Source organism: Protopterus annectens, chromosome 2.part2, assembly GCF_019279795.1.
Source record: "Protopterus annectens isolate FY-2018-M chromosome 2.part2, PAN1.0, whole genome shotgun sequence".
NCBI lineage: Eukaryota > Metazoa > Chordata > Ceratodontiformes > Protopteridae > Protopterus > Protopterus annectens.
The window spans coordinates 78,425,692-78,445,931 of NC_056730.1; the positions used below are offsets into that span (position 1 = coordinate 78,425,692).

Genomic DNA, 20,240 nt, shown 5'->3' on the forward strand with positions numbered 1-20,240 from the left:
GCATTGTTTACTGTGTGTACTGTTTGTGCTTTGATTGGCTGTTCTTCCATTGGCCTTTTTGTATCCCTGCATCGCTTTTGCTTGCTGTGCTAATTATTTGTTCTTGTTCTTCTCTTTCACCTAGTGCTAGGCCCGTTTAAGTTAGAGGACCTAGTCCTCTGTCTGCCTGTTTGTCTTTGCTGTTGCCTGACTAACCGTTTGGAGGTAGATCTTGTTCATTATGATATTTAGTTTAGTGCACAAATGTCTAAGGATACTAAGGATCACAAGCCTTCGGGCTTTAAAAAATGTACAAAATGTGCCCAGAAAAATCTTTAACGGATGGGCACAATCTGTATGTGTACTTTTTGGGTACTATTCACCTCCAAGAATCTTGCTTGTTTTGTCATGCCTTTATTACCCTTGTTCTTCAAGAGAGAAAGAAGAAACTTATCTTGAAAGGACTATTGAATCATTCCTTTGAGGAGGAGTTGGCTTCTTCATAGTCCAGCTCTAAATCTCCATCCTCCAAGAAAGACAAAGCCAAATCTACAAAAAGGCAGTCTCCCCCACTCATCCTCTGTTTTTGGAGCTGCCAGACAAAATTGCCAAAATGGCTGCATCCTCGCTGGCTCCACAGGTCTCAGTGCCGACAGAGGTTTCTATTGTGGATCCATCAGTTTCAGCTCCAGGAGTTTCGGAGCCGATAATGGCGCATGTGTCTCGGAGCCGGTCAGCTGAAGTCCGACTGGTCTCCCCGACTCTTAGGTTGCCTATCTCTTTAGCGATCTGGGTCCCCCACTCTATCCTCCAGGTCCTCTAGGAGCCTTTTTGATGAGTACATTTAGAGAGTGGTGCGCGGACTGCTTCATACTTAGATGCTGGAAAATTTACTTTTGGCTCCATCCCAGTCTGCTCCGGAGCCTAATGTGCACGTACACCTTGTCGATGTTCCTCCTCCGAGCTACTCTGGGGCTTCAGAGCCAGCGATGTCTGTTCCTTGGTTGTAGAAAGGTTGGTTCCAGCTACCTCATTTGGCCTCTCTGTTCCGATATCCGCTTCGACCCCTCGGTGCCGTCCTTTGGGTCTAGGGTCGACAGTTCTCTGGTCGGGCCCTAGGGGGACGCTTGGAACTGACCATCTTCGGTTTTGAGTCTACATCTCTGTGCTTTGGCTCGGGTGAGTTTGGACCCCACATCTGCCTCTTAGCCCATCTCCTCGGTGCCGAGGACTGCCTCTGCATCTTTGGAGCGGGGAGCATCCTCAGAGCGGGAGAACTGGCCTACGAGGTGAAGGAGTGTGTTGTCCAGGTCTTCAGTTTCAACCAGAGGTACCGACACTCTTCTCTCTAAAGCGCAGACTTCAGTCGCAGCTCCCTCTCTCTCCCAACACAGCAGAGTCTCGCAGCCTCAGGAAATCTCCATGAGTGGTCCCCAGTCTTCCAAGGTCTCCCCAGAATACCCTTCTGAGGAGCCTCCTCTGATGAAAACTTGTAAGAGGAAACATGTTTGACTCCCCTGATGAGTCCATTACATCCGACACTGACCTTGAGGAGTCAGAAGGGTCTCCCTAGTCGTCGTCTGATATCTCATTCGCAGATACCCTTGAGATCCTTAAACAGGCAGGTGGCCCACCACATCCTCTTCTGATGAGGAGTCAGTGTTCCTGAAGGCTTTTGGGTCTCAACCCTCCACCTCTTGGGTGTCTCCACCTTTTGACGAGTTACTGGATCTAGTGAGTCGAAAGGTGTGGGAATCTCCTGATTCTGTGCAACCAGTTCCTGGAAGACCTAATAAATATTTGGCAGCACCTCAGGACAAAGACTTTCTTACTAAGGGAGTTCCAGTAGATGCCATGGAGGTGGCACCAGCCACCAAAAAGGAACTTGCTGAAACTTCCTCCACTGTCCATCCACTGAACAGGGAGTCTCGAATGAAGGATAGGTACAGAAAGCGTGTCTTCTTCAGCGGCTTTTACACTTATCGTTGAACTACCTGTTTCATTTCACAAGGCTCCAGCGAGATCTCCTAAAAGAACTGGGAGAGACTCTGAAAGGTAATGTATCTGAAGCGGTATCTGAGAAGGTTAACACACAGATGTCTACCTTAAATTCTATTGTAAACTCCTCCATGAGGCTGATATCTTATGCAGCTGATGGAGCGAGTAGGGCAGCGGGTTCAGGAGTTTCTCTTAGACGACACTTCTGGATGCGCTTGTGTAACTTTGCAGAGGCCTTTGTCTGCATTTACCAACGCTCCCTTTGGATCCTCATTGTTTGGAACCAAGGTAAAAGACACACTTACCAGGTGCGAACAGGAAGGAAAATCCCTGTCTGCCATGGAAGTCTGTTTTTCCGTTCCTTTTAGAACCTATCCCAAAGGGCAGAAGGGTGGTAACGTGTGGTTCAAGAAGTTGCAGAGGTTTTTTCTGGACGCACAAAGTGAGTTCTTCTCCAGAGGCAGAGGCGGAGGAAATAACTGTAAACGCTGCCCTAGAGGCAGGGGAGGCGTGCAGAACCAGGGAGACCACTATTCCTTTCGTGGTTGTCCCTATCAGCACTCCTGAAAGGAGGCCCGACTGCGCGTTTCTGGATCCAGTCGGTGGTCGTATATCCTTACACCTAGAAGCCTGGCATGATAAAACTCAAGACAAGTGGGTATTAAGGATAATTACCACAGGTTACCATATTCCCTTCTTTTCTCCACCACCTCGGATCAGACGAATTCCAGATGTTCCACCCAATCACAGGGATTCAGCAACTCTAGAAATCCAAAAGTTGCTCGTAAAGAGTCTTCCAACCCGTCCCCGCAGACCAAGTAGGATTAGGTGCTTGCTCCAGATTCTTTTTGGTGCCAAAAAGAACAGGGGACTTTAAACCCATCTTGGATCTCAGCCAATTGAACGAATCTGTACAGAAGTCCAAGTTCCAAATGGTCACCTTAACAGTCGATACTCTCGTTGTTAGAGAAAGACGTTTGGATGTGCTCCATAGACCTCCAAGATGCGTACTACCATATCAAAATGGACAGAGCATCAAGGAGTCACTTGCGCTTCCGGCTGGGGGTCAGTCATTACCAGTTTCGCGCCCTGCCCTTTGGTCTCACCACAGCCCCCAGGGTGTTCAAATGCATGGCAGTGGTAATGGCTCACTTGAGACGTCTGAGATTCCAAGTGTTTCCGTACCTGGACGACTTGCTCCTGACTGCCACCACCAGGTATCTGCTGTTACAGGCCAGGGACGCTTCCATTTCAACTTGCTTGCAGTTAGGGATTACAGTAAACTGGCAAAAATCTGCATTATCGCCCTCTTAGCATGTGAATTTTATTGGCGCCGAAATATCTTCTCAATGGGGGCTTTCCTTCCCATAGAAAGAATTCATAACCTCAGGGAACAAATTTTGAGCTTACTTACTCTAAAAAAAAGCAAAAGCAAAGATGCTGCTCAAGTTGTTAGGGACGATGGCCTCTGTAGTAACATCAGTCCCATTAGCTAGACTGCACATGAGGGTTCCGCATTGGTTACTTTTTGCCCAGTGGTCACAGCAGCATCTACCTCTCTCACCCCATCCTGATAGTTGTAGAGACAGGATCTTTGGTGGACCCAGTCCAGCCATCTAAACACAGGCAGATCATTTGTTCTGTCCCCCCTGTTGCCACCGTGACCACGGATGCCTCCCAGATACAGTGTGGGGGCATTGTCTAGGGAGAACCGTCCAAGGCACATGGCAGGAAGACTAGGCTCATTTGCATATCAACATCTTGGAGATAGAGCAATGCTTCTGGCGTTGCAAGAAATTCACAGCTTTCTTCCCTCTAGGGATGATTGCGATCCACTCGGACAGTATGTTGGTGGTGTGGTACATAAACAAGGAGGGACCAAGTCTTATTCCCTCTGCAGAGAAACCCTTAGACTGTGGGAGTGGGCAGTGTCTTACCAACACTTCCTGGTCGCAACGCACATTCCGGGGAAATCCAAAGTGATAGCTGACCGTCTCAGCAGGGCTATTCTGATGCCTCATGATTGGTCTCTGGATACACATTGCGGAACAGATTTTTCGCAAATGGGGTCAGTCTTGCTGCGATCTATTTGCCACCCTCCCCCTAAATGCCAAATGCAGCAGCTACTTCACCCTAATTCCCCTGGAAGGGGAGACACCCAGAGATTGCACTCGTTCACAGTTGGCCCTCGGGGCTTCTCTATGCTTTCCCACTATTCCCACTGATATCGAAGTTAATTCAGAAAGCAGTATCCTTTTGAAGCAAAATGATCCTAATTGCTCCTTACTGGCCTCGACAGATTTGGTTCCCCTTCCTCAGACCTCATCTAATGGACGAACCGTGGACTCTGGACCCAGTGCCAGATTTGCTGACGCACATGTCAGGAGTGTTCCGTCCCTCTCTCCACAACCTCAGTTTGACAGCTTGGCTGCTCCAGTTCCATCCCTAGTCAGGCTTCATGACTTTTCTGCTGAGGTTATACATATTCTGACATCATCTCACAAACCTTCTACCAGAAAGACTTGTACCAGTAAATGGAAAAGATTCTCCTTTTGGGCCCGTGAGAGAAACCTCGGTCCTTACACAGCTCCCATTTCTGCCATTGTAGTTTTCCTTTCTCAGTTGTTCCATCAGGGCTCAGCAGCTGCCACTATTAAAGTTCAACTGGCAGCTATTTCTGCCTTTGATTTGGCTAATGACCCTAACGTTATGGTGCATGGAGCTTTCCTTAAAGGGGCCACCTATTAAGACCTCCAGTCATGGATCCGATGGCGCCATGGATTTGAATTTTGTATTCCATAGAATTAGACTTTTCGAACATTCACCAACTTGTGACCTTAAGTTCTTATCATAGAAAACTATATTTAATGGCTATTACATCTGCAAGGAGGGTCTCTGAACTGCAAGCTCTTTCCATTAAGCCCCCTTATTTGGTGTTTCACAAAGATAGGGTCTCCGTATGGACAAACCCTTTCTTTGTTCTTAAGGTTTCTTCTCAGGCCAATATTAAGCAGTCCATTGAATTACCTGTTTTCTTCCCTAATTTTTCTAACAAGGTAGAGTACAGATTTCACCAACTGGACGTGCATAGAAAATTGCATTTTTATTTTGACAGAACTAAGAATTTCAGGAGGTCGGATCAATTGTTTGTTTCCTTTTCAGATACAAGGAAGGGCCTTCCAGTTTCTAAAACCACATTGTCTCACTGGATTTCCAGCTGCATTTGTTTTGTCTATATATCCAGTGGCAAAGATCTTCCCTTCAAGGTGAAAGCTCACTCTACCATATCTGTGTCTATACCTCGGTAGCCTTTCAAGCAAAAATTCCTATAGATAACATCTGTGCAGCAGCAACATGGGCTTCACCTCATACATTCATTACTCACTACAAATTGGATATGGCTTCCGGGAACAGGTCTTCCTTTGGTTCCACAGTGCTCAGGAGAATTTTCCAGTGAGCCACCCAAGATAAAGGTGTTGGGGAGGCTGTCCCAAGTGTAAGAATGAAGGTGAGATAGGATTACAGAACATAAAGAAGTTATGTACTTATCATAACGTTCGATGTTTGTAGTCCATCTCGCCCTTCATTCTTACAAACCCTCCCTCCTGCCCCCTTCTTGAGGACCTGGGGGTAGAGTGACTACTGCCTTATTGTAATGTTGGGTCCTTTCGACATGGTTTGTTCTTTCTCTGTATGTTGTTTCTTGCTGCAAACAAGATCTAGTGGTGCATTATGGGATACTTTCTAGCCACGAGCCAACCAGAAGTTTTTGAGCTAGAGAATGGCTGAGTCGGAGCCAAGCTTCAGCTCCGATCCCAAGTGAAAGAATGAAGGGCCAGATGGACTACAAGCATCGAATGGTATGTTAAGTACATAACTTCTTTTTTTCACCACAGATGCCTAGGTCTTTGTTTGGGGAGCAATTTCAGCAGAAGTAAAAATGCAGTGCATGTGGAACACCAATTACAGACACAAGCGCACAGATGTAAAACCGATGCTTGACCTGATGAAGGCACTCCACTATAAATCATCTTTTATCCCAGAGACCTGTTGAAGTTGTTAAAATGCCATATTCAAGTGGTATATTAACAAGGAATGGGTGAACTAGGTCATACCCCCATTCTGCAAACTAGAACTGTTAAGTTTGGATATAGTTCCACAGCACAATCTCACCCTACAGGCATCCTACATTCCATCTGAGCAAAAGATAAGCTGAGTATAACAAGGACAGACTTTTTCACAAGTTGAAAATAGATCGGGGGGGGGGGTTGCTGGATTTGATCCATCTGTGAGGAGTTAAAGTATATCTTTGCCTCCTCTCTGACCAGTCAGCTGGCAAAATTCTGCTCCAGGACTCCATGCAAGAAGGCCTGGGAGGAAGGTGCTTTTTTTTTTTTTTTTCTTCCTTCAACAGGATTGTTTGTTTTTCCCCTTTTCACTGACATCCAGGGTAGTTCTGAAGTTTCAGAAGGAATCTCTCAGGATCATTGAGGTGACTGCGTTCTGGTCTAGGCAGCAGCATTTCTCCCATCATTTAGAAATGGCCAGGGGCAATTACCACATTTCCTGACTGAATTAATCTACTTGCACAGTAACAATGAAGTTCAGTACACACCACCACCAGTCAGCTTCAGCTAACTGACTGGATGATAGGGTCTTAATTCCTTATAGGCACCTATTCACTGTGGATGTGCAGTAGATAGTAATGGAGGCAAGAAAGCATAAGGCTAGAAACTCATACATTAGCAAACTGAAAAGGTTTTCTTATTGTTGCCATCAGCATAACCAGCAACAATTCAGGCCTATGTTTCTCTGGTTTTACAGTATTTGTGCAACTTATGTTTTGGTCTTACTCTGTCAGGGTTCATTTATTGGCTATTTCAGCATGTCTGCCTATGAATCCTTCACTTGCAATGAATTCTCATGTCAAAATATTTTAGAAAAGAGTTTTGCATAAGACTTACAAGAAAGTGGATAGGAAATTCACCCTGGGGATCACATCAATCGCCCTGTTAGACAGGTTTCCAGGGAAGTAAATATTGTGGAAGAAATAGCCAGGGAATTGTTATGGCTAGGCATGTATAGGCCCTAGGGCCGATAGCCTAGTACCAGCCTATGAAAACCGATGGCACCTACTTGTCTTCATTTTGTCTTGGAGAAGATATCAGTTGCTAAATTTGAGCCAGCTCTTTCGGCTTACATATGGTTCCTAACATGGAAAGTTGTTTTGCTGTTTGCTCTGACCTCTGCAAAAAGAATATCGGAGTTCCAAGCTGTTATGGTGAGTCCACCCTCTCATTTCCTGCAGAGATGGGGTTTTATTGAGAAGTAATTATTTTATGCCTAATGTAGTATCCAGGTTTGCTTTGTCAAGCTGTCCCATCTGCCTGTTTTCTTTTCCGACCTTAAAAGTAAGAGGATGCTTAATTCCTTGGATGTCCTCTGACAACTTTGGTACTGTCTTGACAGAATAAAGTCTTTCAAAGCTTTGGATCATTTGTTCATGTCTTGTGAAGGTAGGAAGAAGGAACAACCTGTGTCAAAGCAGACTATTTCCAAATGACTGTCTCAAGCTTTTAACTTTTGTTCTCACCTGAACAAAAGTATTTTAGGCAGGGTTAAGGTCCTTTATACTATGACCTCGGCTGCTTCTAGTTGCTTTTTAGAAAGAGTTGGATTCTATAAGCAGCAACTCAGTTTTCTGTACGTACTTCTACAAAGCACTACAAGCTTGATTCTTTCTCTGTCTAGATCTGGATTTTTTAGCGACCATTCCCCATGGGCTATTGGACCCTTCCACCTCCAAATGTAGCATGCTAGGGTTGTTGTGTCTTTCGGCTTTTCCCGGTTAGAGGTCGCCACAGCGGAACTCTGTCCGCTAATGATTGGCAGAAGATTTTTACGTGCCGAGTTTCCAGCCCTGACGCACAACCTTCAACGAAGGTACGCCCATTCACGCATGTCTCCACACAGAAGACAGTCTAGCTGAGAATCAAACAGAGCAACGTCTTCCTGTGAGGCGACAATGCTACCGCAGCACCACCACCGCAGTTTGTAAATGTAGCATGCTAGGGTGATCTACCTATATAGCTAAGGTTACTGTAACAGTGATAAGTGTAAAGGACATAGAGCAGTTGTGTAAGTAAATTTAACATACCGGTAGATGTTAGGGTCATATGAAGTTACTAGGCTATTCGCCCAGAGGCCCTTATAACCCTAGCCAATAGTTTAGCCCATGTATATACAAATCGGCACCAGATGCTCCTATCCAGCAGAGAGAGAGAGAGAGAGAGACTGGTGGAATCCCAGGGATATATTTTATATTTCCCATCCAGTTATCCAGGTTGCGCTTCAAAAGGGGTAAAGAGGTACTCTGCTTGACGTGGAGTGGGAGTCTGTTCCACAGATGGGAGGAGTCTCTAGGAAATAAATCTGTCCCGCCAACAAGTCCTATTGATGTCACAGACCAGGTTGAGGTTGTGTGTTCAGGTTACTTGAGTGGAGCTTGACTTGTGGATATGAAGCAGTCCAATCAAGATGGGTTCTGAGATCGTCTTGTATGCCAGAGGTCACCTCTGAGGAGTCTGTATGAAAACAAAGTAGAGAGATAGGACTTTTAGCCTGTCTGTGTATGGTAGATTTTTGAGGCCCTGGATTCTCCTGGTGAGGAACCTCTATGGTCTCTCCAGCTGCTGCTTGTGATTTGTGAGGTAGATGCCGAATGGGGCGTTGTACTCAGTAATGGGCCTTATAAGGGAAGAATACAGGGATGTTATTACCTCCTTGTCCCTGGATGAGATGTCTTACTTATTAGGTGCACCCTGTAGAAAGCTTTCCGTACAATGGAGGCAACACGGTCAAAAGTCAGGTTGCTGTCTGGATGCCCAAATCCGTCACTACTGACTGCTTGCTTAGGAGATTATTAATATGATCATTTGTGGGGATTTTACTCTCCCCAAAGGGGATGATGATGCATTGTTTTGTATTTAGCTTGAGACAATGTTTCTGGCATCGGTCATTTGTTTGGATGAGAGCCTCTTGGCTGATGTCCATGTCACTAGGGCAATTTATACCAGAGCCCAGCTTGCAGTCATCTGCAAACTTGGTCAGCCACCGCCCACTGGTTTTGGCCTGCACCTCAGGAAAGTATATCCCAAATAAGAGGCCTCAAGACTGAACCCTGGGATATGCCACTTGATACAGGTGTACTGCTTGAGGTGGCTTTCCCTATTTTGACTAGGTGGGTTCTATCAGTGAGCCAGTTTGTTACCCATCTGGTATCATATGGATTGATGCCTAGTTGAGAGAGTTTATCTGTTATGCCCGACTGGGGAAATAGTGTCTTAGGCTTTCGCCAGGTCAAGGTAGTCTGTGTGCAGTGTCTTCCTCTCGTCCATCGCTTTGGTGACGGTCTCAAAAAAGTCAACCAAATTTAACAGACATGATCTCCACTTGACTAAGCCAAACTGTGTGGTATCAAGTGTTTGGAAGTTCCAACTGTCCTTGATAGAGGTCCATGATGGATCCATTCCATGGCCTTGCAGATTAGGCTAGTTAGGCTGGGTCTGTAATTTCCTGGATCGTTGGACACTCAACCTTTATGTAAAGTGATGACAGTGGCTGTCCTCCACTCAGCTGTGACAAACCCGGTACTCCAGAATTTGGTTGAGTAGAGCACCTAATGGAGCTGCAAGTTCTTGCCTGAGTGCATGTAGAATGCAGCCTGGGATGTTATCTAGTTCCATGGAGGCTTTTTTTTTTTTTTTTTGTGTTTTGTTTTTTTGCCTTTGAGAGAGCAGTAATGACCTGATCCCTAGATATAAGTGAAGGGGGCAGGTACTGGGAATGTCCTGATTTACTGAATCTGTCAACCAGCAAGTTTGCTACATCTTTGTCATTTGTATATCTGGTGTCCTTGACCACCAGTTCTGAACAGATTTGGGTGTTGTCTTTGATATTATGGACATATGTGGAAGGCCTTATGATTCTCAAGTAGATGTGGCCAATTTGGACTTGGTTTGCTTTTGAGGATTTCACTAGTGCTCTTATTTGCTTGTTTAGGCTAAGGAGATATTGCTTCCAATTGGGCACCTGCTCCTTCCTTCCTTGGTCCTGGACAGCATTTTTTTTCTTTTGTTAGAGTTTATTTATTGTAGATGTCCACCAGACAGGTTTACTCTTCCTTGCGGAGGATGATTTCGTCCTGTCAGATATTCCTGTTAGAGTAAGGTTTCTATGTAAATGTTCATATAGTAATTTGGTATAGTTTTGAATACTGGTGCCAGATTCTAGAGAAGGGGAGGGGGCTATGAAGCTCTTTATACCATCCCTTATGAGGCTGTAATCAGCCTTGGCGAAGTTGTTTTGTTCGACCCTAGCTAGAGGGGGTCCAGGAAGATGGTGACTTCGAACGCAACTGCTTTATGGTAGGATCATACAAGGGAGGATGATACTGTATGGATGCTGCAGTGGTTACTCATGTTGGTCAATACCAAGTCCAAGATATTATTACTCTTGTGGGGATATTGACTAGCTGTTCCAAAGCATTTGCATTGACAATATCAAGGCATCTCTGGACATGTGTGTTCTGGCATATGTTCATAGGTGTGTACTAGGCTAATGGCCCGGGAGCCTTTACAAGCCTAGCCCATAAGATTACCCTAGCATCGTGCCACTTGACCTCAGGTCCCAGTGCCTCTGACGATTAGAACCACTGGAGTGATCCCTGAGGTGAATTTTCTATTTCCCATCCACTCAAGATTTCCGTTGAAATTGGACTGGAGAGGTGCTTTGTTTGGTATGTATGGGAAGTCTGTTCCATAGCATGGCCAGTCTCTGGGTTATGAACCTGCCCCTCCAGCATATTTTGTTGATTGTGGTAATGAGGTAGAGGTCTCTGGAGCATGTGGTGCAGAGGGATTGGGATTTCTTTAGCTGTAGCATTTCTAACAGAGCTGGGTCAGACATGGTTTTGTAAGTCAAGCAGAGATTGCCTCTAAATAGGTGATATGAGATGGAGAATAGTTGGAGTTTTTGTCTGTCGATATAGGACAAGTGTTTAAGGCCTAGGATCCCCTTTGTGAGGTACTTTTGGAGCTCTCCAGTTGCAGGTGTCTAGTGAGGTATGTGCCAAATGGGACATTGTACTTGATGATTGACCTAATAAGGGAAGAGTAGAGGGAGACAATGACCTCTTTCTTTTTGGATGCAAAACCTTGGAAATGAGATGTGCCACACACAAGGACTTTCTGACCACAGTGGCAATGTTGTGGTGGAGAGGTTAGTTAACCTGTGTTCCCAGATCTCTTGTAACACCTTCTTTGTTCAGTGGACTACCATCGATGTGATAATTCGTGGGAACTGGGGATGTTCTTCATCTCACATTGCTGCAGTCCTTACATATGGGTAGTCCGCTGTCCTCGGTCGGCCCGAATACCAAAGTATTAGGCTGACGTCGGTCAAGGCGCTTAAAACTGACATCAGGGCGTCAGGGTACAAAAGCGCATGACCGACGTCATATCCTCAGTCTTTTTTGCCACATGGTCCGATGCAGAAGCAGCGTTGCAAGTGCCTTTCGGCGTTCTGAAATTTTTCGAGTTCGGAGTTTCAGACCGAATCCAAGTTGGCTAAGTACGCCGTTGGGGATTATTTTGTTTTTTTCTTGCCTCAGTGTAGTACCGGATGTCAGAAAAAGTGAATAATTGTATTTCTTGTGGGAAACAGATACCGCATAGGGATTATCATTCTTTGTGCATTCCTTGTTTGGGGCCTGAGCACGACGTAGTCGGGTGTCGCTTTGTGCTGGGTTCAATAAGCGCACTATTAGCGAAGGTTAGATTGTGCTAGGCTGGTCTTGATGGCGGTGCAATTATAATATGCCGTCGGATTCTCCGGCGCCCGCTTCCACGAAGAAGCGCAAAGACAAGACAGTTAAACCCAGGCAAGATGAGTCGTCCGTTCCGGACGCCGGTTCTTTAGAGGCTTCAGTGGAACCGGTTCGTCCGACGGAGACTTCTTTAGCGTCTCAGGGGGAGACTTTAATTTTGCAGGATGTGGCCTCTCTTGAGGCAGGGCAGGCTGAAGGGGCTTCTCAGGTTACTGTACTCCCCTCCCTTCCCAGGGTGGTTAGGCCCTCTCCTTCTGTTTCCAAGGCTTCTCCCAGGGGCAGGCCAGGTTTAGCATCTGTTGGTGTCACTCCTAGTTCAGCAGGGTCTGTGCCTAAGAAGCACATGCTTAAAATGGCAGAAGATTTGATTACTCTGATTAGAGGTTCTTTGCCCCCTCCTGATAAGAGGCCTAGGGTAGAGCCAGAGTTGGGAAGTTTTGAACAGGCTTCAGATGTTTCAGAGTCTTCGTCTGAAGACTTGCAGGAGTACTCTCCTTATTCTGATTCTGATGCAGAAGATGCCACTCCTTCTGCTTCTCCTCCAGAGGATTTTTCTTTTTCAGAGACACTTCACTCTATGAGGGAGCATTTTAAGTGGGAAGGTCAAGACTTCTCTGATTCTCGGAAAAGGCTTAGGGAATTTTTGCTTTTTCCTCAACATAGGCCCTTAGCTATTCCACCTGTTCTGGATGTTGTGCAGGATGTGTTTTCAGAGGCTTCGCTTAATCCTGATTCTCTGCCTCCTGCACCTGTTAAACCAGATAGGTATTACAGGGTGCCTGAGGCTCATAAATATCTTTATAAGAGTCCTAGGGCGGACCCGGAAACTATTAGTCAGGGACCCAAGGGTGTTAAGGCCTCTGTTGTAAAAAATCCGGTTCCTCTAGATAAAGAGGCCAGAGCTTTGGATAGATGGGGAAAGAAGGTCTATACTTCTACCTTAGCAATGAGGGCTTTGAATTGCCAGTTTCATATGTTGAAATATCAAAACTATCTTCTTTCTCAATTGAAATCTAAGGTGGATGCTCTGGCAGAAGGCATTGAGTGTAAAGAATTACAAGATTTGGTGCATGTCTCTGAGCAGGTTGGTAAGCATTCTTTACAATGTGGTTTTGATGCTGTGCAGGCCTCGTCTAGGGTGGCTGCCACTGGTTCAGTTCTTCATGAGGCACGCCTGGCTGAAGGATCAGAATTTTTCTGACCATGTTAAAACAAGGATTTTGGATGCTCCTTTGCAGTCTGAAGTGTTGTTTGGTCCACCTGTGGAATCAGTCTTGAAGAAAATGGAGGACAAGGCTAAGTCTATGCAGACTGTTAAGGATTTTTTGCAAGTTCAGCCTCCAAAGTTTAGTAGGAATTGGCCTGCTAAGGGGTGGGCGTATCCTTCTTATGATTCTCAGTCTAGGGGTAGATCTAGGCGTGGTAGGGGCAGAGCACAGAGTTCCTTCAGACCTAGAACTGGGAGTTCACCTGCACAATCTTGAGTGAGGGTAGGGGCCAGTCCTTTCGTAAACAGGCCCAATGACCTACTTTTCAGCTGCCAGATCCCTCTTGCCTGGCGGCACCTTTGGGAGGAAGGTTGGCACTTTTCAAGGAAAATTGGATTTTAATTACCCAAGACAAATGGGTACTGGATATCATACACCGAGGTTACAAGTTTTATTTCCATACCTTGCCTCCTTTCAAAGGCATGCCAGACGTTCCTCCTCAGCAAAGACTAGAGGCTCACAACCAAATTTCTCTTCTACTTCAAATAGGAGCTATACAACCGGTCCCTCTGCCAGAAGTGGGCCTAGGATTTTATTCTCGCCTGTTTCTAGTACCAAAGAAAGGGGACACATGGAGACCCATTTTGGACTTATCTATCTTCAACACATATCTGGACATTCCCAAGTTCAAAATGTTGACGTTACAGCAGCTTTTACCTCTGCTGGGCAAAGATCACTGGATGGTGACTCTGGATCTCAAGGAGGCTTATCTTCATGTTCCTATCAGGCCCAGTTGCAGGAAGTATCTGCGTTTTCGGGCTGGGACTTTTCATTATCAGTTCTCTGCATTGCCCTTTGGCTTATCTACTGCGCCCAGAGTGTTCACGAAGGTTCTGGCTCCAGTGGTAGCTTTCTTCAGGCTAAGAGGAATACAAATCTATCCTTATTTGGACGATTGCCTGATTCTGGCTCAAGGAAAGGACGAACTTCTTCATCATTTACAGTATGTGATGGCGGTGTTAAGATGCCTAGGGTATTCTGTGAACGAAATAAAGTCCAGTCTAGTACCCTCTCAGGACATGTGCTTTCTGGGTGTGAGACTGAATACAGCATCCCAGATGGCCTTTTTGACCCCGGACAAACAAAAGAATCTTTCTCTTTATTTCCATCAATTGTCTTGTCAGTCCAGGCTGACTGCAAGGACAGTCCTTCAAGCCTTGGGGTTCATGGCATCTTGTATTCTGGTACTTCCCAATGCCAAACTGCATATGAGGAAGCTGCAATGGTATCTCAAAAATGTATGGACGCAACACTGCCAAGATATGGACACTGTCATTCAGATAATACCTTGCATTCAAAAGGAATTTTTGTGGTGGGCTCAGGAATGTCACCTAAACAAGGGACTCTCTGTGACCCGACCAGAGGCGAGTCAGATTCTAATGACAGATGCCTCAGACAAAGCTTGGGGAGCTCATCTAAATGGAAAATGGGTACAAGACACGTGGCCTGCCAGACTTCAACATTTACATATCAACTTGAAGGAGATGTTAGCAGTCCAATTTGCATTGATAGCTTTCAAGGAGTTACTTCTTCCAGGGCAGGTGTTGATTCAAACAGACAACACAACTGTCATGTGGTACATCAACAAGCAAGGGGACACATTCATATCCTCTATGCAGACAAGCAATGATTTTGTGGGAGACTGCTCTCAGTTTGCAGCTAAATCTTCAGGCAAGGTTTCTGCCAGGAGCACAGAACTCCTTAGCAGATGTGTTGAGCAGACAAATTATGGATCCCCACGAGTGGAAATTGGATCCTCATGTATTTCAAAAATTGACAGTGTTATGGGGAACTCCAGACATAGATCTGTTCGCTTCTCCACTAAATTACCAGCTGCCAAAGTTTTGCACGAAAAGGTTTCATCCCACAGCTTGGAAAGTGGATGCTCTCTCATTCAATTGGAGCAATCTTCACGTGTATGCCTTTCCACCACTGCCTCTCCTCCCAAAGGTACTCCTGAAGGTCAGACAGGACAAGCCAACCATGATTTTAATAGCTCCGGATTGGCCTCGACAGCACTGGTACCCATTACTGAGAAGTCTGGTACGGGAGCCTCCTTGGCCATTGCCTTCGATTCCACACCTGCTGTCTCAGGAGAACAGTCATTTACTCAATGTCAAACTTCACTCTCTACATCTAACAGCCTGGCATATTCTGTTTTAAACCCTGGAGGGTCTCAGCTTCCACAACAAGTTTTGAATGTTATTTTGGAGGCCAGAAGGCCTAGTACAAGGAAAGTTTACGCAGATAAATGGAGGAGATTTTTAATTTGGAGTACAGCTAAGGACTTTGATGTTTCTAAACCTAACTTAAGTGTTGCTCTTCAATACCTTACTGAGTTATTGGACAAAGGTTTGTCCTTCTCCTCTATAAAGGTTCATGCTGCAGCAATTTCTGCTCACTATGACTGTGACCCACCATTATTTTCTCATCCTTCGTTTAAGCAATTCCTTAGAGGGGCAAATAATATAAGACCCCCACGTAGAGCTCCTACTCCTGCTTGGGATCTCAATTTTGTGTTGGAGAAACTCACTCTACAACCTTTTGAGCCTGCAGCGACTGCCGAGTTGAAATATTTATCATGGAAGACTGCTTTTTTGTTGGCCATTACATCTGCGAGAAGGGTTTCTGAATTACAGGCCCTTATGGCGGTTGAGCCTTTCTTAATTTTCCACAAGGATAGGGTGTCTTTGCGTACTAACCCTTCCTTTATGCCTAAAGTGGTTTCTAGTGTGGCTTTAAACCAAACTATTCATTTGCCTACCTTTTATGCAAACCCCAAAATAAAGGGAGAAGATTTTGCACACTTTGGATATACACAGACAGTTGCGATATTATTTGAACAGAACTAAAGGGTTCAGGCAGTCTCAGCAGTTGTTTGTTTCATTTGCTTTGTGTTCTCAGGGCAAACCTGTTTCAAAACAAACTATTTCTAAGTGGATTGGTTTTGTATTGCTTTCTGTTATTCCCATCATGGTAAGGAGGTTCCATCTGGGATTAGGCCTCATTCCACTAGGGCTACTGCCACTTCTACAGCTTTTTAAGGGGGGTGGCTACTAAGGATATTTTGGAGGCAGCTACTTGGAGTTCAGTGCATACTTTCTCTAAGCATTACCACCTTCCACTTTACTCTAAATCTAGGGCTGGATTTGCCACTGCAATTTTACAGGGCATTTTGGCAGCTCCTAATGCTTTATAGTTTGCCATCCTCCCTTACCTCTGCTTTGGGATTCTACCCATATGTAAGGACTGCAGCAATGTGAGATGAAGAACATAGTACAGTTTTGTACCTACCATAAATGTAGATGTTCGAAGATCCACATTGCTGCAGTCAATACCCTCCCTCCTTCCCTCTGTAGTTAGAGGTGGTTGTGTGGTTTGGGTTGTAAATATTGTAAGTATGGTTAGTGCAGGGGTGGTTGGTTGTTTTTGCTGTTTTTTGGCTTTGCCCTTTCTTTTTAGGGCCTTCTGACATCTGGGGCAAGAAAAGACTGAGGATATGACGTCGGTCATGCGCTTTTGTACCCTGACGTCCTGATGTCAGTTTTAAGCGCCTTGACCGACGTCAGCCTAATACTTTGGTATTCGGGCCGACCGAGGACAGCGGACTACCCATATGTAAGGACTGCAGCAATGTGGATCTTTGAACATCTACATTTATGGTAGGTACAAAACTGTACTTTGTTTTTCCCCAAAGGGGATGACTACACGTTTTTGGTATTGAGCTTAAGGCCATGGTTCTGACAACAGTCAGTCTCAGTGAGGCCTTTCTGTTGGATGTCAACATCACTTGGGGAATTACTAATAGCTCCCAACTTGCAATCATCTGCAAACTTTGTCAGCCAGAGTCCCTTAGTGTTGGCCTGGTACCAAACAGGAGAGGACCCAGGACTGAACCCTGTGGGACTCCACTCGTGACTGGTCGGCAGTCTGACGTGGAGTCAGCTACTTTCACACTGTGGGTTCTATCTTTGAGCCAGTTTGCAACCCACCTAGTGATATATGGGTTGATGCCTAGCTTAGTGAGTTTTTCCTAGGATTCCTGAGTGGGGAATGGTATCAAAGGCCTTGGCCAGATCAAGGTAGGCTGCATGAACCACCTTGCCTTCATCCACAGCTCTGGTGACTGACTCAAAGAAGTCGACCAGGTTGAGCAGGCATGATCTACCCTTCACAAAACCAAATTGTGTGGAATCCAGAGTTTGGGGAGTTCCTATATCCTTTTTTAATAGGTCCATGATGATGCGTTCCATAGTTTTGCATATTAGACTTGTCAGGCTAATGGGGCGATAGTTCCCAGGGTCTGTAATCCTTTCCTCCTTTGTGGTGAGGGATGACTGTAGCAGTGCGCCATTTTGTGGGGTCAAAACCTGAGGTGAGGCTGTGATTTGAATAGGGCACATAGGTATGACAGTTCACTCTGTAGTTAATGTAGTACACAGCCAGGGATATTGTCGGGTCCTTTTGGGGGGGGGGGGGTTAAAGTTGGTACTGAATCTGTCTGCCAGTATATTGGCAATATCTGTTGGCTCTGTATAGGAGGTACCATTGTGCAGTAGCTCAGAGCAAATTTGGGTGTTGCCGTGGAGATTTTTTTAACATAACTATAGAAGGCCTTGTGGCTGTCTTTACTAGCTGCTGCAGTAACCACTCCCTCTAGCCCCGTTTTTGTTTTTTTATATATGCCAAGGTATGTATGTATGTATATATTTTTACTCCTAGCAATGGTCAGCCAGGGCTCAGCCTCTGTCTCTCAATTGACATGAAAGCTCTGAAGGGCTTGGTGCTCAAACCTGGTTTTTCAGGCACCTCACCTCAAGCTTTAACTGAATTTGAGAAAGGTGTGCCCTGAAGCTTTGGTAGCTGGCTGTTAAATCCTTGGCAGGATATATTATGATTTCATAACTTCTAGCAACATAATTGAACTAAGTTCCAAGTATTCCTTTTGATTGTGTACGAGTTACAAAAATGTTTATCACTTTTTGAAATTCTTGTTTAACTAACTCTACTATCTTGTATTATGTTATGGAGCTCTTCTCCCCAGGCCTCCACTGAAAATGGGCTCATTTCAGCCCAGTGGACTTTCCCACTCAAAAAAAGCAAATAACCCATACAGCTAAGGCTGTTGCAGTGGTGATCATCCGAATATCTGTTACAGTAAGGTTTCTTACCTAACTGTACTTAACACTGTGCATCTGAAATTTGTAGATGTATGTGTTGTGGGCATCTGTCAGCACAGCTTTCCATCTTTCTGGCTTACCAAGCATATAGCCATGTATTAACTTGATGCCAGACTGGGCAGATTGATGTAAGGCTGTCTCACAAATAGCTAGAAAAAAAATTGTGATCTGTTTAATTCAAATGTGTTAAGGTTCTAAGACTACGTTTGTGCACTAGCAGCATTTTGGCAAGTGGTAGGCAATAACATTTATTGAGCAGTTTGAATATGAAAGGATTGAGAGTTTGAATGTGAAAGTATTGAGCAGCTTATTAGACAAAGCAGTAAATGGGGAGCCAATTTTCTGAAGAGTGGTGCAGAGATGTTTTAGAAAGCATGCAAGATGACTGTCAGATTTTTTTTTTCAATGCTTCATAGTAAGGTGGTACTTTTCCTATAGAGAGAGAGGTGATGAAGAAAACTTGGGCTTTAAAATTAAAACATTGATGGCATTAGCTCATCTGGCTTCTGTAACAAAGATGTGAAATGTTAAGTCAATTTTAATTTGCTGTTAGACAATATTATCATGAAACAAGTGCTTCTGTGAGTAGCACAATATATTTTTTGATGCATTAAGGGTACGTAAAGTTTCATTAATATCAGTAATAGAGATGTGGCATTGACAAGTCTTATCGGTTCATAGGTAACTGCTAGCTTAGCTGCCATTGCAGGCCATATTAAATCTAGCCAGTTTTCCCTTCAAATGTGACAATCAAGCCCACTATCTTGTCTGAGGTAAGCACCTTAATCATTATGCCAAACCCCATAAATTGAAAGGACAAGCAGAGAGAGGCCTCATGATTTGAACTCATTACTGCTGAACTACAGTGTCTTCTTGCAGTGCCAGATAGATTTTGTTTTGATGCTTTTTTTAGAATTGAGAGCTGCTTCTAAGGAAATATAATTGGTGCATTCCCAATACTGCTGCTTATGTTTTGCAAGTGGAGTCAGACACTTAAATTTGTATGTCTTAATAGGTGCACATGTCTCCAATACAACTGATTTTTAACATTCTGTACTACATCCTGCCTTGGGGTCAGCAAAGCAGTTGTTTTCATAAGTAATAATGGTATAAAGGTCTTCTGGTAACAAATACATCCAGTCCAGTTCTTACGTTTTTTGGACCATAGATAAGAGGACCAATTAGATCTGCAAGGTCATTTTGTTAGCATGTTAGGCATTTCTCCTGCATGATGTCTTCAGAAGCTGGGCATGCTTGATATGCCTTACTGGGCACAGTGCTGCACTTTTGTTATATGGCCTGACCATTGCTAGCTATAGTCCCATGATTATTGCCATTGCCCATTTATATTGTGTACCCTTGTTAAGCCAGTGGCACACCACTGTTGGTGGGGAGTTCTGTACTAAGGGTCTTATTAGATCACTGTTAAACTGGTGTTTCAGCTGAGATGTAGTTGTCTGTCTCCATTACACTGCACAGCATAAGTTGTGCACATCAGTGTGTGTGTAGTATGAATATCCTTGTATGTCTTCTGTTGAAATGTCACCGTGTGATTCAGTCTTGCTGTTGTGCTTACTACTGTCATGCCCATTCATTTACCATGCTAGAAACATTTCATCCTGTCAGAATCTGATATCAATTGCCATCCATTAGCTTGTACATTAGCATTTATTAGCAGTACTGGTGGTACTTCATCCCTGTGAGCGCATTGTCCTAGTACCTATACAATCCTCAATGTCATCATTTGGGCAGTCTGCAGGATTACATGCAGTGTGTGTTTTTTCAGCCATGACTGCATGTCATTGTGGGAGCAGATGGCAGTGGCGTAGCATTATCAAGGTCATATGTTTTTCCATTGATGTCTCAATTCACCAACAGAAAGTAATCTCTTCATTTGTGTAGGTTATGTCTCATTAGCAGATGAGCATC

At 44.7% G+C, this 20,240-nt stretch overlaps 1 protein-coding gene across 1 annotated transcript in view; it reads left to right on the top strand.

Moving 5' to 3' along the window:
• DDX4 (DEAD-box helicase 4) overlaps positions 1-20,240 on the top strand; it is a 2,434,953-nt gene that overhangs the window by 2,029,835 nt on the left and 384,878 nt on the right. Inside the window, exons 19-20 of the mRNA XM_044063758.1 lie at positions 1,238-1,296; positions 17,528-17,536. Coding sequence (XP_043919693.1) covers positions 1,238-1,296; positions 17,528-17,536 — 68 coding nt within the window. The remainder of the gene's footprint in view (positions 1-1,237; positions 1,297-17,527; positions 17,537-20,240) is intronic.